We start from the raw sequence: 25,132 nt of genomic DNA, 5'->3' as shown, positions 1-25,132 counted from the left end.
TGTTTCTGGAGAGGGAAGCTGAGGTACTTGGACTATGGTGAAAGAAGGAAAAAGTATGGTTCTTTATTGTTATAATCAGGTTGTACTGTGATCCGTGCCATAAAATTACATGATGACATTTTGCAAACGGCCGTTTTATGGAGCTAAGTGACTGTATCTTGTATCTTGAAGCCAGATGTCTATTTACAGAGTCCTTGGCTGGGCCAGCTGCTAGGCACTATTTGCCCTGTTTGCTTATGTTTACATATTCTCATGCACTGTCCTCTCTTCTCCACACTGGCCTCTCAGAATTTAAGTATGTGTATACTCCTAAATTGACAATAATAGTCTAGAAATGTTATTACACCATGCATGGTGTGGCATGGTAGTGATGTTCCTCAGAAGCATCCTTAAGAGTGTGAATAAACACTCTCTTTTATGGCTTGCCTTACCTTCAGTATTTGAGTGCATTGTTGTAATCAGTAATTAGAGACTTAGTTTTTATGGGATATTTAAGTTACTCTTAAAGGCAACTCCTGGGGTTCCAAGCCCTATATGTCCTGAGGCCAATTCTTGTTTTGTTTATTGCTTTTCTCTCATTTGTTTTCAAAACAAGGTTTTGCTAGGAAGCCCAGATTAGAATTTGACACGTGGCCAGCCTGGTCTCAATATTGAGATCCTCTAGAATGCTTGGATTACCAGAGTACACTACCAAAGTCACTTTATTTAAATTTCTGCCATGCCAGCGATCAAACCCAGAGACTCACATATGCTAGACAAGTCTCATGCCACCGAGTTCCATCCTCCTCCTCTTTAGGCTATTATTTACACACACTTAAACCCAAACATTTAAAACTACATCTTGATCCATTTCGGTAACTGTATACAAGATGTTTCTTTTCCTCTCTGGATGTATTTCTACTTTTGTCAAATGAGGAATGTTTAGAAAAGATTCTGTTCCAGGGGCTCTTCCAAAACAGCAAAGTGGGAGCTGAGTAAGAAAGGGAATGTGACAGGAGGCCTGGCTCTTCATGTAACACACCTAGGTGTTAAGATCCTAGTGGGTAAAAGCATGTGTTTACACTAGAAAAAAGTTAGGGTATTTTTTGTTTGTTGGGTACTGAGGTTTTAACTCTATTCGAAGAAATCGCCCGAGGTTTTCATCTCCTATGCACCTGCTTCCTGACGGGCCACATCAGGCTAATGCACGAGACCTATTCGTCATTTGAGATATGCCCACACCCCCCAAATAACACCTACCCTAGATGTTGGTAATTTTTGGTATAGTATGATCTGAATCCTTTCTGTTAGCTACGTATTTACGCAGGTGGGTTCCCACAACCAAAGGAGAGGCACAAAGCAAATTCCAACTCTTATCTGACGCCTACCTTCCAAACCCCACCTCCCGCAAGCCTGGGCTGAACAAGTTCTGGGGCTCCAAGGACACCTGTGCGAGCGCGCATGCGCAAGCACGCGTGCGCTTTCGCAGAGTCCCGGCAGGGGGCAGAATCCCCCTATAGCCGTTCTCACGCCCGGTTGTACAGTCACGTCGCAAAGCGGGTCTGCTTTACGGCACGGGGCTTCCGCCGTAAAGCGCCGCCGCTGCCGCGAAGTCCACGTGCGTGTGTTGACTTCCCGGTGGCACCGGGTTGTCGGCTCCAGGCGTCTTCGCCATGGGCAAACGCCGAAGCCGGAGCCAGAACCAGCTGCTCAGTACCCTGACGAAAAAGCAGAAGAAGCATCTTCGCGATTTCGGCGAGGAGCATCCCTTCTACGACCGGTAGGGAGGAGGGGCGTGGCGGGGCCTGCGGGGCGCCGCCAGCCCCGGGCTCGCGTGGCGGGTTTCCGCGGGGAGCCGGGGGTCCCTGCCGGGAGGACCCGCGCTCTGCGGGCCGGGGGGCGGGCCGGAGGACCCGCGCGATCGCGTGTGGATGGGGGTCTCAGGTCGCTTCTAGAATGGTTGGCTGAGCCCTTCAGTTACCGCAGCCGTGGCCTCGGCCGGGGATGCCCGGATCCGTGGTGAGCGTCGGGGATCTCGGTGTCAGCCTCTGCGAGCGGCTTTAGTTGCCGTCCCGGGCACGGCTCTAATGGAGACGCTGGTAGGAGAGCCGGCGTGGCGGCGGTGGAGCGCAGGAATTCCAGCTCCAGGGGAGCCGGGATTTTTAGGCCCGCCTGGGCTACCTAGCGAGACCTAGTCTCAAAGAAGAGAGGAACGGGGCGGGTGAGTCCGAGGACTTCGGTTTGCTAGGTTGCAATCTTTTAGGTGAGAGTTAGCGACTGTGTCACCCGGTGTGTGTGTGTGTGTGTGTGTGTGTGTGTGTGTGTGTGTGTGTTTGTGTGTGTCACGTGATGTCCTTAAACTAATTTGCAAGTTATTGACTTGACCGTTGGATTACTTGTTTCTTTTCAGAGTTTCCAGAAAGGAAGCAAAACCACAGATTTGTCACCTGGTAATGCTCTGTATCTCCTTTATACTAGTTGGAACTGGGTTGTTACCTTTATGTATAAAAAACAAAGCTTGAGTACGTACAAACTTTTGTTTTAGTACTACTGCTTAGTTTTATGTGCAAGTGTCTATAAATATTCCATTGTGATAATACAGAAGCCAGAGCTGAAAACTACCCCAAGATCTGAGACTGTTAGGGCCTGTCAGAGAGCTCTAGGTGCATTTTGCTTAGCATTTAAAAAAAAAATGAAATAAAGCACAAAATGAACAAAGATCCCATTGTATTACAGAGAGAAGCTCCTCTTGTTCTTTTAAACACATAGACTAATGACTGAAACGTAAGTCTCATTATGGCGTGAATCTTTATGTTTTAAAAGTCTGTTTTAGCAGGATGCGGGTGCCTCACACCTGTAATCCTAGCTACTCAGGAGGCTGATGTCTGAGGATCTTGTTCAAAGCCAGCCCATGCAGGAAAATCAGTGAGACTCTTATCTCCAATAAACCACTCAGGAAACCAGAAGTGGTACTGTGGCTCTAGTGGTAAGAGTGCTAGCCTTGAGAGGAAGAGCTGAGGGACGTCGCCCAGGTTGAGTTCAAGCCCCACAACACCAAAAAGAAAAAAAAAAGTGTTTTCTTCTCATGTAGACTGTTAGTATCCCAAAGATATAAGATCTTCTAAAACTGTGACTTGATTCAACTGTTTTAAGTGAATTTAATTCTGGGCTTGGTTGAGTAGATGAGATGCCGCATAATTGCAGAACAACTTTTGTATTTAAGGAAGTCTCAATGTTGTTCTGATTATAATCTTAGGGTGATAATAGGAAAAGTAGAGTTTTTTTCTTTTTTTAAAATTCCCATTTTCCTTTAAGCCAGAGAGCTCAGATACTTCAAATTCTGAAAGCGAATCCGACAGTGAACCAGAGCAAGTTTCTGGATACCACAAACTGCTTGCTACATTAACAAATGCTTCTGAGGAAGATGAGGAAGATGATGAAGAGGAGGAGGAAGAAGAGGAAGAAGAAGGTGTTGTAGATGAGACAGACATGAATGATGAAGATGATGGGAGTGATGTCAGTGTGGAAGAAGAAGCAGAGTCTGCTGAGATACAGGACAGTAAGTTTTGTTGTGGCTAATGGATACATTATCCATATTGGGTCATAGACACAGTGCCCAAGGGGTGAAGTGTCATGTGTTCCTTGAGTGATAACCTGTGGAGACAAAGCAGAAATTTAACCTTGTTTGGTTTGCTTATATTTTGAGAAGCTGCTGTGAATGAAGAGCATATATACCAGAAAATTGCGGAAATACTATTTGTGCAATTTTAGGGATTTGATCAGGTTCCCTGACACTCAGAAAGAACATAAGTCTAGCATCATGGTTTTCAGTATATTGAAGAGGTAATTACCTATCGCCTTGGGGTAACCAAGTTTGATGGAAGACAGACCAGAAATATGTAGAGGTATTCAAGCAGTAGATTTGTATCTGCATGGAACAACAGCTCGATAGACAGTATTGAAGAGATGGCATACTGCCAAGGTGTTTAGGGAAGACTTTGGGAAAGATCTAGAATTAAAAGCTCAAAGGGACTCCATCTCACCCAGACTCACTGTCTTTAACTGTAGAATCAATTTCATTAATTATGTTTTACATACAATAAAACGTTTCTAACTTCATATGATTTGATGAGTTTGGGTGAATTAATTCACCTATGCTATTACCATCCAAATAATATGGAATATTTCCATTACCACCAAAATGTTCCACCTTATTCTTCTGCTGTTAGTTCTGCATCCCAGACATCAGACAACCTCAGTATGTTTGTTTGTTTATTTATTTATTTATTTTATGGGTAGTGGGGCTTGAACTCTGGGTCTGGGAACTTGTCTCAGCTCTTCAGCTCAAGGCTAGCGTTCTGCCATTTGAGCCACAGCACCACTTCCGGTTTTCACGTTTATTGGAGATGAGAGTCTCATGGACTTTTCCTGCCCAGGCAGGCTTTGAACTGTGATCCTCAGATCTCAGCCTCCTGAGTAGCTAGGATTACAGGCGTGAGCCACTGGAGCCTGGCTTGTGTCTCAATATTATATGAATTCATGTAAGAATAATTATGCCTATCATTTGCTCACCATGTTGTGATTCATCTGTGCTCAGAGTCCAGAATGAATATACCTGGGTGACTTTTTACATCTTGCTATCTTAGTTTCTAATGTCTATTTTCCTTATATCAGCTTTTCCCTCTCTCTGTTTTTTTTTCTAATTTTTATTTATTTTTTATTGTGAAAATACTGTACAGAGGGGTTACAATTACATGGGCAAGATAATGAGTACATTTCTTATCAAGCATTGTAGCCTCCTCCTTTGTTTCCCCTTCCCATCCCTTCCCATCCTCCCCCCGCCCCCCCCACCCAATCCTCCCCACCCCCCTCTCCCCCCTCTATGTTTTAAGGTATGGCATCTCATTCTTATTTTAACAAGTTAGTTTTTCTGGGATAAAAATTCATTGCCTCAGATTTGGTCTTCAGTTTGGGTTTGGTTCTGAAAACTTTGTTGTGCAAATTCTAAAAGTAGTATTTACTGCAGAATTTTAAGAGGTGCTGGTGGTTCACACTTATTGTAGCTACTCAGGAGGCTGATACTTGGATGGTTTTGATTCAAAGCCAGCCTGGATAGAGAAAGCCCAAGAGACTCCAATTAGCTAGCAAGCAGGGCTGGAAGCATGGCTCAAATGCTAAAGTAAAAGCTATGCAAGCAAGCTGAGTGAGTGCAAGGCCCTAAGTTCAAGCACCATTACTGACAAACACACACACACACATTTAAAAGCCTTTATAACCTATATCTCTACCACCCTGAGATGAACAATTTTTAACTTTACATCCATAACTTTCAACTTTTTGTGGATATGTATATTGAGTACAACTCTCTTTTTGAGAATCTACATTTTGCTGCTGGTAGGTGCAGTTACGTGGCTTGGATTCAGGGTTTGTGCCTTCTCAGTAGGTGCTGTGCCACTTGAGCCATGTCTCCAGCCTTTTTGTATTAGTTATTTTTCAGAGAGAGGGTCTCAGGTTTTTGCCTCAGACACTGAATGATTCTCCTTATGCCTCCCAGGTGCTAGGATCACTGGCACATGAAATTATGCCCACCTTTCTTTCCACCCGACCTCCTTTCCTTCCACCCCTTCCCCTCCCCTCTTTCCCTCAGCTTTTCAGCTCAAGGCTAGCGCTCTACCACTTGAGCCACAGCGCCACTTCTGGCTTTTTTTGCTTATGTGCTGTGGAATCAAACCTAGGGCCTCGGGCATGCAAGGCAAGCACTCTACCACTGAATCACCTTCCCAGATCCCCTAGCTTCTTTTTTTTATGCCAGTCCTGGGGCTTGAACTCAGGGCCTGGGTGCTGTCCCTGAGCTTTTTTACTCAAGGATAACACTCTATTATTTGAGCCACAGCACTGCTTCTGGCTTTTGGGTAGTTCATTGGAAATAAGAATCTTACAGACTTTTCTGCCCAGGGTGCCTTCAAACTGAGATCCTCAGATATCAGCCCTTTTAGTAGCTAGGATTACAGGTGTGAGCTACCGGCACCTGGCTATTAACTTCTTAATTATACTGTACTCTGTTCCAAGTGATTCATTGTCTATTTATTAGTAGACATTAGTAGACATTTCCATTTTTTCCAGTCATTGCTGATCATAATGAGTACAGCTTTGAACATCATTTCAGATTCATCCTTGTATACTATTTTAAAGGAAGTTACCAGAACTAGGTACATTAAAGTTCTCCAGAGAAACAGATCATGTTTGTGTGTGTGTAGAAGGATATGTGTTTGTATGTACAATAAATATTTTAAGGAATATGATTATGGAGGCTTGGCAGGTACCAAATACTTGATGAGGATGGCTAGCAGTCTTGAAGCTAAGGGAAGAGTCACATTTCAAGTCCATGGACAGTCATGTAGGCAAGCGGTCTCTGAGGAGCTTCAAAGGTGTTTCTACCAGTCTGCTCAAAAGAGATCAACCTTTTTTTGGTTCTGTTTAGAACCTCAGATTGAGTGAGGCCCACCCATATTATGGAGAGTAACACTTGCTTTACACAGAGTCTATCAATTTATATATAAATCTTATCTAAAAACATTCTTACAGGACCATCTCCAATAATATTCAACCAAATATCCAAGCACTGTGACCCAGCTATATTGCAGAATTAGCCATCCTACTGAGTCAGTAATCAAGCTTAGTGTTGACATCTGAGCCTTCCACCTGAATTATTTAATGATTATTTAAAAATAAATAATGGGGATGACTGTCAATGTTGTAATAGTCTAGAGAGTTTCAGTTCATACATCAAAAGAATCATAATTATGTTAATGAGTAATCCTTACAAACTATTTCTCAAAATTATAGATGTGGCTGTATCTGGTAACACCGAAGGAAAAGATGGAGGAGAGCCACCTGGGACATCACAGAAATCCCCAGAGGAGTTCACAGATGCAAAACACGAGTCGCTGTTCAGCCTGGAAACCAATTTTCTTGAGGAGCCAAGTGGAGACAGCTGTTCTCTGAAAGCATCACAAGGTCAGAGCACAGCATGTGGGATTTGAATTCACGAGTGCTTCATGGGGTTGTGCACTGATCTGTACATAGTCTCCAGTTCTGGGAGGAACAGCAGTAAAAACAGAGTTGGAAAGCTATACTTCTCAAAGGTACTTTAGGATTTTCAGTGATCAGCCAGTGTTGAGGACCGTGGAGTTCACAAGGTAAAATTACAATGTGTAGTGTCCTGAACTCCAGGTGGGGAAGAAAGTGTCTTATGGTGCAAAACCAGGCAGTCGTGGAACCTGACCCCAGGGATCTTGCCATCTTCCAGATGAGATTCCACGTGTGTATGCGTGTGTGTGTGTGTGTGTGTGTGTGTGTTAGGAGGGGCAAGGAAGGGAGGATAGGAACTTCAGCAAAGAATGATGAGGGTAGCTGACAGAATACATCCTGGGAGATATTTGTCAGGAGTCATTATATTCATACTAATTGAATGTGTAAAAATGAAGTTGGAAGTTTTGGTTAGAAGGCTTGAGAGACAGAAGAATTTGAGGACCATGTAGTTGGAAGTTGAAGTTACAACATATTGTGCCCTGAACTCCAGGTGGAGACGTGTCTTCAAAAGGAAAGCTGGGAAGTAGGGTGATTGGAAATGCTTTAGGTAGACAAACCTGTTAGAATCTTCTTCAATTAAGCTTTGGACTGGCCTAGAATCTGGGGAAAGTGGATGGCAAGAAGGATGTGTTGACACCTTGAAGAACAGCGTATTCATTCATAGGGGAAGACTAGGAATCCCCTGCCATTTGCACTGTGTGCTGACACTCTGTATTCTAAATTAGATCCATTTCTGCAACACATAAACAAAGAACTGAAAGAAAAAGAAGTTGAGGCTGTTACCACAAATCCCAAAACTACCCACCAGCTAAAAGTAAGTGTTGCTTGGTTAGCCAGAGAGAGAGAGACAGAGAGAAGGAGGGAGGAGAGGAGGGAAGAAAGAGAGAATCTGAAACCAATAAAGTTGTATTATGGAGCATTTCAGGTTTTTGGATTGTTCATTTCCTTGAACTATTTGAGATAGATTCACAACTAAATTGTTCAATTAGTGAGAAGTATTTGCTTCTCCGTTGTCATCACTGATACTGCTTATCAGGTTAGTCATCCTCTTATTGATGGACATTTTTCTTGAGGTATTAATTACAGATACATAGGTATAAGAAGTTATCCAGGGCTGGGAAGGTGGCTCAGTGGTAGAGTGCTCGCCTTGCATGCTTGAGGCCCTGAGTTCAATTCCTCAACACCACATAAGCAGAAAAAAAAAAGCCGGAAGTGGTGCTGTGGCTCAAGTGGTAGAGCGCTAGCCTTGAGCTGAAGAGTTCAGGCCCCACGACCGGACCCAAAAAAAAAAAAGTTTTCCAAAGGCATTTCTTGTACCCTTTACTGTTTCTCCCAATGATATCATCTAGCAGAAATAAATCACAATAATAAAATGGACATTGATGCCATCTACTTGTCTTTTTCAGACTTCTCTGGTTTTTGTTTTTCCTTTTTGTTGTTTTTGGCAGTGTTTGGATAGAATCTAGAGACTTGTGCTCTACTACTTTACTATATTATCAGTACCAGATTTCTCTAGTTTTGTTTGTATTCAACAGTATGTATTTAGTTCTGTACAATTTTATCATGTTCAGGACTCTGTGTCTGCCAGCTCCATATGGATCCATTTCCCTCTTAAGACCACATCCACCTCTGCATACCTTTCCGTGTCCAACCCCTGGTAACCTACTAATCTGGTCTCTATTCCTATAAATTTATATCAAAAAATGTGAGGGGCTGGGAATGTGGCTCAGTGATAGAGTGCTTGCCTTGCATGCATGAAGTCCTGGGTTCCATTCCTCAGTACCACATACCCAGAAAAAGCTGGAAGTGGCACTGTGACCCAAGTGGTAGAGCATTGGCCTTGAGCAAAAAGAAGCTCAGGGACAGTGCCTAGGCGCAGAGTTCAAGCCCCAGGACTGGCAAAAAACCAAAAAAATGTTAGCTAAATGGAATCATATAGGTTGTTTTTTTTTTTGGGGGGGGGGGGGGGTGGTCCAGTCGTGGGGCCTGAACTCTGGGCCTGGGCGCTGTCCCTCAGCTCTTCAGCTCAAGTAGCGCTCTACCACTTGAGCCACAACGCCACTTCTGGCTTTTTTCTTTTTTCTTATGTAGTGCTGAGGGATCGAACCTAGGGCCTCATGCATGCAAGGCAAGCAGTCTACCACTGAGCCACCTTCCCAGCCCTCTTAGAACTTTTTGAGATGGGTTATTCACTGGACCTTAATCCCTGGAGGGTTATCTAGATTTTTTACAGCTATCACTAGTTCATTTCTCTTTGTTACTAAAGTTAATCTACTCTTAGGTCAGCAATTTTATTGCTAAAGTGAAAAATTGCCCAAACTCATATCCTGAAAATTATTCTGGTATGTTTCAAAAATAAGAAAAAAGAAAAAATTAAAAGGAAATTGTTTCATGGCCAGATAAATGTGGACAACTGGTCTAAATAAAGCAGTGTGCTTGATCTGTAACTCATCATAACCTTTAATACTTAGTGTGTATTGTAAATCTACATAAGGAGGACTGGTTTCTATGAAAAACCAGGATGTAAAGTCACAAGCCTTGGGTTTTAAGCTCTCTACCTCTTTTGTAAGCTTTATCTGGATCCCACCATTTTTTTTTTTTGGGCTGGTCATGGGGCCTGAACTCAGGGCCTGGGCGCTGTCCCTCAGCTCTTCAGCTCAAGGCTAGCATTCTACCACTTGAGCCACAGCACCACTTCTGGCTTTTTCTGCTTATATGGTGCTGAGGAATCGAACCCAGGGCCTCATGCATGCAAGGCAAGCACTCTACCACTGAGCTACCTTCCCAGCCCCTGGATCCCACCTTTTTCTTTTTCTTGAACTCTGGGCCTGAGCGCTGTCCCTCAGCTCTTCAGCTCAAGGCTAGTGCTCTACCACTTGAGCTACAGCACCGCATCCGGTTTTCTGGTGGTTTGAGATAAGAGTTTCATGGACTTTCCTACCAGGGTTGGCTTTGAACCATGATCCTCAGATCTCAGCCTCCTGAGTAGGATTACAGGCGTTAGCCACTGGTGCCCAGCGATCCCACCATTTTTTAAATGTAAAAACATAAATTACTTTTTTTTGGTCAGTACAAAGGCTTGAACTCAGGGCCTCAAAATTGCATGGTTTGCTTGATCAAGGCTGTCACTCTATCTCTTTTTTTTCACTCTATCTCTTGAACCATGCCTCCACCCAGCTTTGAGATCATTAATTCAGATGGAGTCTAGACAACTTTTCTGCATGGGCTGGTCAAGCTAAAGTTCTTCGAATCTCAGTCTCCTGAGTACATAGTATTATAGGCATGACTTTCAATTACATTCTTTATTTACAGTTCTTTGCATTTTCGGAAGCATCAAACTTGTTTAAACTTTTGATATTCAATTGTTGTACAGTATGTAAGTTAAAAAGCATTTAATTTCTAGCACTTCTTTGAGCTCAGCACTTCCTATACTGGACTAAGAGTATCATAACACGTACTTCACAGTTTGTAGAGGATTAAATGAGATGATCATTAAATCATAGAAGTTCTTGGTACATTATAAAGTACTGTGTACATGTTGGTATGTTACCCGTTTGTAACTTAGCTCCTGATCTGTCTCTTCCCTAGTGGCCCATCCTGGGCCAGCTTGTCTTTTCATCCAAGTTTCAGAAGTTGGAAACATTTAAACCTCCAAAGGATATTGACTTACAATCACTTCATCTCCAAAAGCCTCTGGAATCCACCTGGACCAAGACCAATAGTCAGTTCCTGTCTGGCTCTCCAAAATCCAATGGTTCCTTCACCCCACTCCAGAAAGAGCTCTTCTTAATTATGAATTCCTACCGGGACCTGTTCTACCCAGAGAGGACGGCTCTGAAGAACGGGGAAGAGATCCGTCACGTGTACTGCTTGCATGCAATCAATCATGTCCTCAAAGCCAATGCCCAGGTGCTAGGCAACAACAGCAGACGCCGAAGCCAGAAACTTGGGGTGGGTGATGATGATGACTTCAGAGACCAAGGCCTAACAAGGCCCAAGGTAAGTGGCAGCAGGGAAGCTTTATCCTCAAGAAGGAGGCTACAAGGTACTGGCCCTTGGCACACACGTGAGTGATCATTGACTGGAATAATGGAAAGGACCCAAAAGTAAGCACTTGGAGTAGGCCGTGTAATAGCAGAGAAGTGCAGTTTCTGACAGTGCAAACTAAAGAGATACTTCAGGTGTCTCTCTCTCTCTCTCTCTCAAGTAATTGTACAAAGGAGTTACTATCTAACAAAGCAGTTTATGAATACAATATCTTTTTCCTTTGTTGGTGTGTGGCTTGAACTTGGCCTGGGCACTGTTGCTCAGCTCTTCAGCTCAAGGCCAGTGCTCTACCACAATGCCATTTTTTGGTTTTCTGAGTGGTTTATTGGAGATCAGAGTCACAGACTTTTCTGCTGGGGCTGGCTTTAAACCATGATCCTCAGATCTCAGCCTTGTTGCCTATTCCTCCCCAGGATGCTCTTTTAAACATAAACTCAGAACATCCGTAAAGAGCACCCCATTGCAGATCTCTTCCTTACAATTTTCAGACCTTAATGTAACTTTTTATAGTCTCTGTATATCATAGCTATTGGCAGAGACCCAGATTCACAGACAGCCCTACTAGGGTAGTAGCAGTAGCACACTTTGGACTCGAATCAAGGCTTCTCTCACCATCTAAACTGCTACATAGGCTTTGAGGCTTTAGTAGAAAAGCCTCTTTCCACATTTTTCATGGTGCTGTGGAGCTAGACTTGTTAGTTGATGCCTTAGTCTGTATCAGTCCACACTGGAAAAGACTCTTCTTTTAGATTTTCTCATTGAGCTTAATAGGATTCTGGGATTTAAATATTGATGTGGCTCTTAGAGACTTAGTCAAACTCTTTGTTGATTAGCTGGGGAAAACAGAGCCTTCCCTGTAATTTAATATTAGAGCTGGGATAGTAATCCAGCTCTCTTAAATCTTGACATCCAATCTTGCAATGCCTCAGTGAATCATTCCTTTGGATGATTGATTGCTTTTCAAGGGAGCTACTACAGAGTCTTAAACATCAGATTTACAAGGTCTTCTGTTTGTATTTAGTGGCATTTCATAGATAAATAAGAGGCAGAGTATACATGAAGCTCATTTATTATGGTGAATGACATGATTTAACTGGGTTTATGTCCATTGATAGGATTGTGAACAATAAGATAGTTAGAAGTCAACCATTTCTTAACCATCTTTTTGTTTTTGTTTTTGTTTTTGGGTCCGGTCGTGGGGCCTGAACTCTGGGCCTGGGCACTGTCCCTCAGCTCTTCAGCTCAAGGCTAGCACTCTACCACTTGAGCCACAGCACCACTTCCGGCTTTTTTTCTTTTTGCTTATGTGGTACTGAGGAATCGAACCCAGGACCTCAGGCATGCAAGGCAAGCGCTCTACCACTGAGCCAACTTCCCAGCCCCTTAACCATCTTTTAAAAAGGCTTTGTTCTTGCCAGTAACTAAAAAGTAACTTTAAAAAATGCCTGCCAGGCACTGTAGGATTGTGGTTCAAAGCCAGCCCAGGTAGAAAAGTCTGTAAGATTCTTATCTCCAATTAATCTAAAAAAAAAAAAGCCCAATGTAGAGCCGTGACTCAAGTAATAGAGTGCAAGCCTTGAGCAGAAAACCTCAGGAACAGCACCCAGGCCCTGTGTTCAAGCCTCAGGAACAGTACAAAAAAAACCAAAAACTGGAGGAAAACAATCCTGTTTTTTCCATTGAATGATGGTCTGTTTCAGAAGTGATTCACCCTCAGTCACATCTGTAATCCATCTGTAATCAGGCGGCTGAGATCTAAGGATCACCATTCAAAGCCAGCCTGTGCAAGAAAGTCCATGAGACTCTTATACACAATTAACTACTAGAGAACCGGAAGTGGCGCTGTGGCTCCAGTGATAGAGTGCTAGCCTTGAGCTGAAGAGCTGAGGGACGGTGCCAGGGCCTAGAGTTCAAGCCCCACAACCGGAAAAAAAGGTAGTGACACAAACATGGACCCTGGCCAGGGTCTGCTCCCATGCCCAGGATTTTGGCGTTGCACGTCCTTCTCTTTACCCACACCAAGACTGCCATGGCCCTCTCCGCAGGTGCTGATTGTGGTGCCTTTCCGGGAAGCTGCCTTGCGGGTGGTGCAGCTGTTCATCAGCCTCCTTGAGGGCGACAGCAAGAAGAAAATAATCGTAAGCAATAAGAAAAGGTTTCAGGGAGAATACGGATCCGATCCTGAGGAGAGACCACCCAACCTGAAGAGACCTGAGGACTATGAAGCTGTGTTTGTGGGCAATATCGATGACCACTTCAGGATTGGTAATTTCTTCTTGTTCAAAACTCCGTCCCAAGGTGGAGCTGGAGCTGGAGCTTGGAAGCTTAGAAATTGGCATTCCCCCACTGGATCTCTGCCTCAGCTTCCAAAGAGAATCAGTATACATTTGAGATGTCCTTAGCCAGAAGAGTCTTGTCTTGGCCCATGTGGCACACACGTGTATGACAAGAGGCTGGGAAAGGTCCTGGTGTTGCTGTCACTGCTGTCTGTACTCAGTGAAACTTGAGCAGGGTTTAGTGAGTTACAAGGGAGGGTAATCAGAATAGGGAAAAGTTTCCGGCAGGAAACCACAGAGGTAGATGGGTGGCAGTGTCCAGACAAATTAGAATTCACACAGGCTTCAGTGTGGCTGAACTACTTAAAGCACTTTGGTGTATTTGCCTAATATTCAGGCAAGAGATGTGGGCTGGTAATAGAAATTTTTTGTGAAGAAGATGGCACACAGGGTGAGCCATGGCCAATGAATGAATTACTCAAGGCTTGATAAGACAGAACTGATGCTGGTGGCTCACACTTATAATCGTAGCTATTCATGAGGCTGAGATCTGAGGATTGCAATTTGAAGTCAGCCTGGAAAGAAAAGACCCTTATCTACAATAAAGTACTTAAAAAAGCCAGAAGTGGCACTGTGGCTGAAGTGGTAGAGTGCTAGCCTTGAGCACAGAAGCTCCAGGATAGCGCCCAAGCCCTGAGTTCAAGCTACAGGACCAGCGAAAGAGAGAGAGAGAGAAAACTATGTCTATATAAAAGAAGTATTTGGATCTTGAATGATAGATAAGGATCAGGTCAGTGATTAACAGTAAGTGTGGAAGTCCTGGAGGCCATTATCAAGAAAGAGCATTTCAGAACAGGTGTGTTTAAGATGTAGCTGCATTCTTGACACTGCTTGAAAAAAAGTGCCCATCAAATTGGTAACTGAGGGCTAGTGGTGACCTTAGCGAAGGTCATTTCAATGGAGTCATGACATTTAGACCACATAGCAATGGACTGAAAAGTGAATGAAAAGCTTGACTATAGAGAAAATTCTCTGGAGATGTTGACTTGAAGGAATACAAGAGAAAGTAGGAGTTTGGAGAAGCTAGGGATACAAAGGAAAGATCGTTGTTACTAGTATTAAAGCGCTTTGAGCACAGCTGTATGTAAGGGGAACACCAGTGTGGGAGGCTAAGAGGAGAGAAGGTTCTGGCCTCCTGGTGACTAATGAGGTGATTAAGTCCTTGGTGTTTTCTCTAGGTGTGGCAATTCTTCAGAGAAGCATCCGACTCTATGCCCCTTTTTACTCCTCTGACATCCTCATTGCTTCCCCTCTTGGCTTAAGGACCATCATTGGTGGAGAAGGAGAGAAGAAAAGAGATTTTGACTTTTTGTCATCTATTGAGCTTCTCATCATTGATCAAGCTGACATTTACCTGATGCAGAACTGGGAGCATGTCCTGGTAATGCGGGTCTTTCACATTTAGAGGGACACTAATTTTTGTTGTTTTGTTTTTATTGTAGTGATACTGGGATTTTTGAACTAAAGGCTTTCTGCTTATTAGGCTGGCATTCTACCTCTAGAGTTGTGGGCAACCTAGAATTCACACACCCCCAGCCCAGAGGAATATTATCTTTATGTAGAGTGATGAGGAATTCAGAGGTTTCAGTCTATAAGGATTAAGTCCAGAATACAACTCAATTTGGAAACAGAGATACTCCACCATTTCCTGATTTTTGTTTTCTTTTCTGCCCACAGTAGAAGGAATCATTGCTTAGTCAATTTCTCTATGGAGAAATGAAAAACTTCTTGTCAGTGCTTCCAGATTTTAAAAAGATTTCTTCCTTAAAAGTCTTTCTTCGCCAAGAGAGGAGAGATGCAAGAAGAAAAATCCTCTAAAGAAGCATCTTTACCTATTAATTCATTATCTAATCTATACTAATTCTCTTCTGATGGCTTAAAAAGTTTTAAGAGTGCCATCTTGATTTTTAGCAGTCTTTATCCTCCTGGCATATGTGTGCTGTAGGTTTGGCTCATTCTCCACATACTCTTCCTTGAAATTTCCTGACCATAGAACAAGGATTATTTTTTTAAAGTAGATGGGAATTCACCTCTACTGTACTCTAAGATCTGCAGTTGCCTTTTTTTCTTTTCCATTCACTTATTGTCATTTTTTTAAGTTTAATTTTTTTGAGTTAACATTTATGAGGGGGTTTCATTGGGAGAATTCCATATATGCACACAATATTTGAACAAATTCACACTCTCCACCATATTCCCATTCCTCTCTTCTCTTTTTATAACACCATTTGGTGGGTTTCATTATGATACATGTATGTGTTCATTATGATACATATATGTATATATGCACACATACGTATATATGTTACATCCTTAGATTCTCTTCATCCCTCAGCATCCCATCCTTTCCCCCTCTTTGTTCCCCCGATCTCTTCCAGACAGTGGGTTGCACTTGTATATCGTGTTGTATTTCTATTAAAGTTATTATCATCATTTTAAATCTTAATTCTACAAATGAAGTAGAATATGAGATATTTGAGGTATTTGGCTTATCTCACTCAATGTTTTCTAGATTGTTCCATTTTCTTGCAAATGATGTAATTTCGTTTTTCTTTATGGTTGGGTAATCCATGATGTATGTGTGCATAGTTTTCTTTATTCATTGGTAGTTGAGCACTTTGGCAGATTTCACAGATCAGTCATAAACGGAGCTGCAATAACAGGGTTATGCAGCTATCTGTCTTGTATATTGATTTACTTTCCTTTGTATATATGCCCAAGCAGGACCTAGAGCTTGAAGAAAGTTGGGATATTTGAAGGGAATAAAATAAGGAATAAACTGAATGCTCAGTACCCTCCAGTGTATATTACCTGATGAAAATGTAAATTAAAAGTCACATTGATAATTGTGATATTCCTTCATTTGAGGAAAGGTGGATTAGTTGTTCTGAGCTCTTGAGAACCAGGTCATTGAGAGAGAGCTCTGTTTTCCATCTTGTTTCTTTCCTGTCCAAGTCTATAGCTGAGGAGCCTATCAAGTGGCCAGGGTAGCATTTTAGAAATTCCTTATAACAGGAATATTCCAGTTGGTGGTGTTCTGTTGTTTTGTAAAGGTCTAGGAACTGGCCAATTTCAGCTTCTTGTTTGAGTATTCCTCTTACGGTAGGCAAGTCAGTCGCCCATCTGAGCTCAGTTTTTTTGCTATAATTTGGGAGATGTTAGTACAAGCTCCATGGAGTTAACAGATGACAGAGTCTTATAACATGCTTAGTGGTTCCCAGCACATAAATGCTCTATACACATTAACCGAGGTATTATTTTTACTCCAAGCATCTGATGAATCACATGAACCTACTGCCCTTGGACTCCCATGGCGTAGACTTTTCTCGGGTGCGAATGTGGAGCCTCAATAATTGGTCTAAATACTATCGTCAGACACTGCTGTTTGGGGCCTTGCAGGATGCCCAGGTCAACTCACTGTTCAGCAAGCACTGCATCAATTTACAAGGCCAGGTGGGTTCCCTCCAATGTCCTCTGGATCTTCCTGAAGTGTTGGTGGATGCCTGGGAGTGAAAAGGACACAATGGGGTGGCTTGCCTCCTGAAGTTCTTGTGGACTCTTGGCAGGTGGCAGTGAGGAACGTCCCGATGACAGGCTCCATCAGCCATGTGCTGGTGCAGCTTCCCCATGTCTTCCAGAGGATGGAAACTGAAAACCTCGCTTCAGTGATTGATGCCAGGTGACCGACCTCCCATTGGGCCCTTTGGGGGTCTTTAAGGAGCTTTTGCTTTGGTGTTCGAAGTCGCTTTGATTCATTTATGTTTACCAAATGAGATAAGGTAATTGAAATCAGCCATGCTGTTTGACCTAGGAAGCCCAGAGAGGTGGTGATGTGGCCTGGCTCTTGTGGCTGCCTTGTGACAGGGTTGGCACGATCAGTCAGGGCTCCTCCTTTATATCAAATTGAATCACTCTGTGCCACAGAATGGTCCATATCAGTAGCTTAATTATATGCTCTTTAGGCAGAACTAATGTTCTAATTCTGTATTTATTTCCATTCTTTCCTCATTGTGTTTAGAGGATGGTAGCCTAACAGTTCTTAGCAAATGGTAGATGTTCCAGGATTAGTAATTGAGTGACTAAATGATCAGTATGCTTCCTAGAATAGTTATTCGGATACAATGGCATTGTATCCATTATTTTTTTTATAGTGAATAGTATTGTCAGTTAATTTTTTAATGTACTTACCAAGTCTTATCACTACATAATCTCCGTGAAAGGAGGTAAGTCACACTAATCTCAGTGGAGGTAATCTCTTAATGTGATTTTGTCCACTTAGTGGACACTGTAGACTCTGCTCTAAATCATTACCTCTGTCCTTTGCCTTTTCAATCAGGTTTAACTTTTTCATAAGTAAGATTTTGCCTCAGTACCGAGACGCCGTCATGTCCCACACACTCATCTATGTCCCTTCCTACTTTGACTTTGTGCGTCTCCGGAATTACTTCAAGAAGGAGGAACTGAACTTCACCCACATCTGCGAATACACCCAGAAGTCTGGTGTCTCCAGGGCCAGACATTTCTTTCTTCAAGGAGAAAAGCAGTTCCTACTCCTGACAGAACGCTTTCATTTCTACAAAAGGTAAAATAGTGCCTGGCTCTGGCCTTCTCTCTGAAGGGGCAAAGCAGTGCAAGTCACAGCCTGCTTCTTCACCCAGGAAAGTTGTGTGGTGTGCTGTCATCCTGACATCCTCTGCTACTCTGGCAGAGAAGACAGGGGGGTTAGGGCTGCACAGACTCTTCTCAATGCCCAGCGAGTATCTTGGGTTGGCTGGTGATTTCCTTCTCAGATAGACTTTGTTGAGAATATTCTTTTTTTTTCTTTTTCTTTTTCTGTCAGTCAGGGGTTTGAACTCTGGGCCTGGGCACTGTCCCTCAGCTCTTCAGCTCAAAGCTAGCACTCTACCACTTGAGCCACAGCACCACTTCCAGTTTTCTGGAGATAATACTCTCATGGACTTTGCTGCACTGGCTGGCTTTGAACCACAACCCTCAGATGTCAGTCTCCTGAGTAGCTAGGATTACAGGCATGAGCCACCAGCACCCGGCTGTTGAGAATATTCTAGAAGGCAAAGCATAACCTGTGAATAGATGTGGAGTGTGGCTATGCCCCAGTAGATGTGACAAAATGTATGTCGGGGAGGACCTGATCCAAGCATAGACACAGGCATGTGTAGTCTGGGCAGTCCAGCGCCAGGGTTCAGAAAGTGGCAGTGGTTCTGAGTGGTGTGCACCGGTGACCTTATTGGGAGCCAGGACTCTGGGTCTCCTCTGGTTGACCGAGGAAAGGAATGTTCAGAGTTGTGTAATGAAGATTCCCCACCCATAGACTTTGACCAGATACGTTGATTGGGCTTTTTGTTAATTGTTTTTTCTTAATTCCTAGTAGCTGGCTAGAGATACTAGCTTTCTTACTGTTGAGAAAACTTGGAGCCTTCCTGGCCCCAGAGCTGTATTTATTGTTTTTCAAAGGCTTTTTCTGTTACCAAGTAGAAAAAGTGGTTTTTCTACCTTTACCTATCAAGATAAAAACTGCATTCTTTTTTTTTTCTTCCTTCCTGATTTCAAAAAGATAGCAGGTGAATTTAACTTCTCAAGTTACAGTTTAACTACAAATGAGGAGTGCATTTTCTCTGAGACTCCCATGCACCTAGTTAGAAGTCTTCTATTAGATTATGTGCCTCGGTGTTTTTGTTTGCTCTGATAGTGAAATAGTGCTCTGCAGCCATGTTCAGTTTTCCAAGAAGATGGAGGATGAGTCGCAGCAGCTTGTTTGGACACAGGAGGGCTGGCATGACCTTACCTCCTTAGATATTCTGCTCACCAGCTCATGTGAATGGAAAGTTGAGAAAGGACTCAATTTATGTCTCACCAGTTCTATCCTTGGCAAACCAGGCTGTTTGGACCAAGAGTCCTAATGACTGCCATGCATCATTATTTGCTTAGTTCTAGTAAGTTGTCGTATCTGAATTTTAGGGGATAGTTAAAAGCCCTTGGCTTTTAGCCATTAGCTTGACAACTGAAAGCAAGCCCTTGGAATGACATGAATGGGTTGGAGAACTTCCCAGTGTGATTATCTGTAGGAAGTGTGAATTAAGCTGGACTGAGAATTGCTCTAAAATATTTCAGCAGTTTTGTAAAGAGAGACCTTGTTGTCAAAGGAGCCTTTGAAGACAAGACAGTCTCCTATCTTACACTGTTTATTTACAAATCATATTGTCCTCAAAGTTACTCTATAAAGACAAATCTGAGCATGTCATTTGCTTTTCCTTATTCCCTGGACCAAGTTAATGGGTGTTTTCCTGTTTGTTTTCTTTTTAAACAACTTTCCCCTCCCCCACATAGTATTGGGATTTGAACTTAGAACCTTGCACTTGCTAGGTAGACACTTCACCACCTGAGCTGTATTGCCAGCACTGAGGATTTCTTTTGCTGCAAATGAATGAAGCACCGCTTCAGATTTCCATATGGTCTTTAGTTTTAGGTTTTGTCGCAGGGGTGGTTATATCTGTGATGAAGGGTCACTGGAGTCGTGAAGCATCTATGAAAGAGGAGGAAGACAGATGGAAGGAATGCAGGGGAAGGAGACTCAAGATAGAATCAGCACTGGCTGCCCAACCCCCCCCCCCCCCCCCCAACAGGCCTTAGTCCTAGTCTCTTTCCTGAAGATACCTAGTTTCCATTATGGCCAAATCGGGAACTGAAGGTCTAGATTGCTTATTTGTGTTCTTTTCCCTCCTCCCCTTCCCTTCTTCCTCTCACCCCTCTTCTTCTTTCCCTCTCCCTCTCTCTTTCCCTCTCCCTCTCTCTGTCCCCCTCCTTCTCTTCTTTTCCTTTTCCATCTCTCCTTTCCTTTTCTTTCTTTTAACTTCCTTTCTTAGTAGAAAGTGTAATGGTCTTATTTTATTTTTACTGACTATAAGGTAGTGCATAATAATGGTGGAGAATTTGGAAAAATGCAGGTTAAAAAGAGGAAAATGTAATCTCACTGCCCAGAGTAAATATTCTTTGTTGTCTTTTTCCTATGTGAAAAATACGTGTACATTCATGTGCATGTAGACACAAATTTCCATGAATCAAAAAAAAAAAACACCAGCTGGGAAGGTGGCTCAGTGATAGAGCGCTTGCCTTGCATGCCTGAGACCCTGGGTTTGATTCCTCAGCACCACATAAGCAAAAAGAAAAAAGCTGGAAGTGGCGCTGTGGCTCAAGTGGTAGAGCGCTAGCCTTGAGCTGAAGAGCTGAGGGACAGCGCCCAGGCCCAGAATTCAGGCCCCATGACCAGACCCCCCCCCCCCAAAAAAAAAAAAACAACACACCAGCTGGGAAGGTGGCTCAGTGCTAGAGTGCTTGCCTCCCATGCATGAGGCCCTGGGTTCGATTCCTCAGCACCACATAAGCAGAAAAGGCCAGATGTGGTGCTGTGGCTCAAGAGGTAGAGTGTTAGTCTTGAGCTGAAGAGCTGAGGGACAGTGCCCAGACCTAGAGTTCAAGCCCCACAACTGACCCCCCCCCCCCAAAAAAAAAAAAAAACCCGCCAAAATTGGTATGTGTGTATGTGCATGCATACATGTGTATCTGGGTCTGGGGATTGAACTGAGGGTCTTGTATTTACTAGGCAAGACTACCACTTCAGCCATACTTTCAGGTCTTTTGCTGAAGGTAAAAGTATTTTTATGTCTAGGTTAGCCTCAGACCATGAAGTTCCTTCTTCTCAGCCCTCCCAGCTGGGATAACAAGTATGAACCGTTATGCTCATCTTGATTGTGTTTTTGCCTAGGCTGGCCTCAAATAGGGATCTCTTATCTCTGCTTCCCAGATAGCTAGGGTTGAGCTTTTTCCCCCACTTTATATCTTATGTCAAATGTTTATGTGCTACTTGAAAAAGAAATTCTGGCTGGGCAAGGTGGCTCATTTCCTTAATCTCAGCTACTCTGGAGATGGAGATCAGAGATTAGTCTCCAGTCCTGGCAAAAAGTTAGCTAGATCTCAGTAAGTCAGGTAAGGTGGTACACACATGCCATCCCAGCCATGCAAGAGGAGTGCCGTTTGAGACCAGTTCCAGACAAAAATTTGTGACCTTACTCGAAAAATAAAGCAAATAATGAGCTAGGACATGGCTCAAATTGTTAAGAGTACCTACTTAAAAAGTGCCCTGAGTTCAAACCCATATTAAAATAACACAAGTTGTTGCTGGGCACAGTGGCTCACACCTATAATCCTAGTTACCCAGGAAGCTGAGATCTGAGGGTGGTGGTTTGAAGCCAGCTCAAGCAGGAAAGTCCCTGGGACTCATGTCCAATTAACCACCAAAAAACCAGACATGGCACATTGGCTCAAAAGGGAGAGCACTAGCCTTGAGCAAAGAAAAGCTAAGGGAGAGCACCTAGCCCCCAAGTTCAAGCTCCACTACTAGCACAGGCAGACAAAAAAATGTTACATTGGAAATTTCAAGACACCTCACCCCTGAATATTTCAGCATCTTAGCTTCTGAAAACAACAACTTAGGTAATCACCACTCGCTACTACCAGACTCCTCTATACATGGTATGTATTTGAATTATTCTAGCCGTCTCCCAAATACAGCTTTCCCCTTAATCTAGAATCCAGTTAAGGATCATTTGTTGTGCCTGGTCCACTTATTTCTTTGCTGTTGAAGTCTAGCTCAGTTTCAGCCAGGACAGTTTGCTCTGCAGGACATTTGGCATTATCTGGAGACATTTGGGATTGTCACAGCTTGAGGTTTATTCTGGTGGCTGCTGTAATGAGTTGGATCCACAGACACCATTAGACCCTGACAGTATTCAAGACAGACAGCCTCACACCAAAGTGTCCATGTTTTGAAGTCAAGAAACTGATCTAGAGTAATCCAGGGTCCAGTCTAGTTTTCTGTAGAATGGTTCACAACTTGGGTTTATCTAGTTTTTTGTTTTCTGTGTTGGTGAAAGTAGGGATTGAATTTAGTACTTTGAGCTTGTTAGGCAGGTGTTCTACCACTTGAACCATGCCTCTAGCCTTTTTTGTTTTAGTTATTTTGAAATAGGGTCTTACATTTTGGTCAGCAAGGAATATCTTGATCCTCCTATGTTTGTTTCTTGTGTAGCTATTAGGACCACATCCACTTTTTTTTAATGGATTGAAATGAGGTATTGCTAACTTTTTGCCCTGGCTGGCCTTGAACCACAGTCCTCCCAAACTTTTGTCTCCTCAGTAGCTGGGGTTCCATGTGTGAGCCACTATACACAACACCCTGAGGAGCTTTTATCCAAAACCCAGGTCATGTCTCAGTTTCAATTAGGTTACCATATCTAGGGATGGTGGCTACAAATAAATACTGAAAAATGATTCAACAGTTTTAGCATGCATCAGTTTGGGAACTATGAGTGTGGATTAAATTGAACATAAAGATTAAGGCAAATACCAATGGCTCATGCTACCTTGGAGGCTGAAAACTGAAAGACTGAGGTTCAAGGCCAGCCTGGAAAGAAAACTTGGCAAGACCCACTCTCAATCCATAGCCAGGCTGGGCACGGTGGTACATGCCTATCATCCCAAAGTATATAGAGAGCTGAGACTGGGAGGTTGATTGGGAGGATCACAGTGCCTAGCCAACTCAGGTAGAAGAGTCTGTGACACTGTCTTTAGTGAAGGAAGCTGGATGCAATAATGGTGCATGCCTGCGATGCCGGCGACAGTGGGTAGGGGTGCTTGCCTGTGATGATGCAGTATTGTGTTCTCTTCTTTTGCTTATTTGAGACAGGGTGTCACTAGGTAGCCCAGGCTGGCCTCACACTCATGATCCTCCTGTCTCAGCCTCCTAGTGCTGAGATTACTGGTGTTTGTCACTGCGGCTGGCCATGGAGTGTTATTCTCCAGTTTTGTACATATTTGGCCTCAGTGTTTGTTGTGAAAGCTAGTAGAGTAGGACTGTCTCCATGCATAGAATTCCTTCTTTATGGAAAGGCAGTGTGGAAAGGTAAACAATAGAGTGAATTGCAATGGCAGTTTGAAAGATGATGTTCTCCAGGGAGATCTGGATGAGCCAGGAGATAAAAAGACAAGAAAAAGTTAACCTTTGAATGAAATGGAATTCCCTGAGAGGGTAACACTGATGGTGTAGGAAAGACTGACTTTCCTAGAAAAAAGATCAGAACCTTATCGATAGGATCTTTTGTTTCGAAGTCCCTGAGGGAACGTCTGACCTTGACTGCAGCCATGCGGTGAGTCCCTAGGGTCCCCACCCCCCATACCTCACTACAGCCGGGAAGGAGGTGGAGGTGCAGAAAGCTGTGGAAACTTAATTGCTTCCTCCTGATGCCTAATGGGACCTCAGGCAGGATCTTGATGAACTTGAGACATCTGCCACTGAGTTAACATTTCTGCACAGTGACAAGAAAAGACTAATGGGAGTACATTTAACAATTTGTGCTGTTTGTTTTATGTACTGGGTCTGACCTCATCTCCCATTACGGAACATTCTATCTCAAAGCCTGATGATGCTGATAATGAAATTAAGTTGTAAGTGCCCAGTTTCCTGTGTCAGGATTTTAATCTTTGTCTGCTACCTTCTTCTTTACTCAGCCTTTGCAGAGTAGGTTTGAGAAATATACATGTGCTTATTTTATCATTAATTTTGGTGTGCGTGTGTGCACCTGTGTGCTTGTGTACCTGCCTTCCAACCAGTACTGGAGCTTGAACTCAGGACTTCGTGCTCTCTCTTAACTTTTTTTCACTCATTGCTGACCCTCTTACCACTTGAGCCATACTTCTAAGTCTCATTGGAAATGAGAGTCTTGCAGACTTTTCTGACTTGGTTGTCTCTGAACCAGGAGCCTCACATCTCAGCCTCCTGAGTAGCCAGGATTACAGGTGTGAGCTTTTCTCATTATCTTTGGCCAAGCATTAGGAATTCAAGTATGTATAAACCCTCTGGCTCTAATTAGGATAGCCTTTGCTTTGTGTGATGTGTATTATGTTATTTTCCTCTTGTGGCATGACTATGAGCGTGAACTCTGGTCCTGTAAAAATCTTGGGTAGCTTTTCAGGGACTTGTTCCTCAGGTAAACATAGCCTATCTCTGTTCCATTCTGACAGGTATACCATAAAAGGCATCAGGAACCTGATATTCTACGAACTGCCAACATATCCTCACTTCTACAGCGAAATCTGTAACATGCTGAGAGCCACCAACAGAGGAGAGGAGGCCACGTGGACCTGTACTGTCCTCTACTCCAAGTACGATGCGCAGAGATTAGCAGCTGTGGTCGGTGTGGAGCGGGCAGCCCAGATGCTGCAGTCCCAGAAGAACGTCCACCTCTTTATTACTGGAGAAAAATGAGAGTTTGTCGACTGGATGAGGTATTGAGTGGGACGCATTGGCCTTGTGCCCCTGGGCCATCTCTGAGGATTCCTCCCTCAGGAAGGATGGCCACAGGGATGAGCTCTCTGTCGTGGCCTGTTACCTGATGCTTGTGTGTTTTCAGATCGCGTCCCTGGGAACTTCACTGTCAACCAAACTTTGTTCAATCTCAGCATTCAGAGTCCCTAACTTCTACTTTTTTTTTTTTTTCTAATTATGATTTTGCTTCTAATTTATTTCACTTGGAAAATTCTTTCAGATCTGCCTGTTTGTTTTGGCACTTTCTTGAAAGTAAAGCATCCACGTCACAGCTTGTGAA

General features: G+C 43.3%; 1 protein-coding gene across 1 annotated transcript; it reads left to right on the top strand.

Moving 5' to 3' along the window:
* The first annotated feature begins 1,579 nt into the window (after positions 1-1,579).
* Utp25 (UTP25 small subunit processor component) lies at positions 1,580-25,132 on the top strand. The gene is made up of 12 exons (XM_042682106.1): positions 1,580-1,759; positions 2,390-2,429; positions 3,295-3,538; positions 6,826-6,996; positions 7,797-7,885; positions 10,660-11,070; positions 13,164-13,383; positions 14,633-14,835; positions 16,725-16,907; positions 17,021-17,133; positions 17,791-18,036; positions 24,549-25,132. Exons 1-12 carry the CDS (start codon positions 1,653-1,655, stop codon positions 24,790-24,792), a joined length of 2,271 nt encoding a protein of 756 aa, XP_042538040.1. The 5' UTR covers positions 1,580-1,652; the 3' UTR covers positions 24,793-25,132.

This window comes from Dipodomys spectabilis, unplaced genomic scaffold, assembly GCF_019054845.1.
Source record: "Dipodomys spectabilis isolate Male_0828 unplaced genomic scaffold, ASM1905484v1 ptg000069l, whole genome shotgun sequence".
Classification (NCBI taxonomy): Eukaryota; Metazoa; Chordata; class Mammalia; order Rodentia; family Heteromyidae; genus Dipodomys; species Dipodomys spectabilis.
Note: the sequence above shows the minus strand (reverse complement) of the source record. Positions and strands in the feature narration are given on the sequence as shown.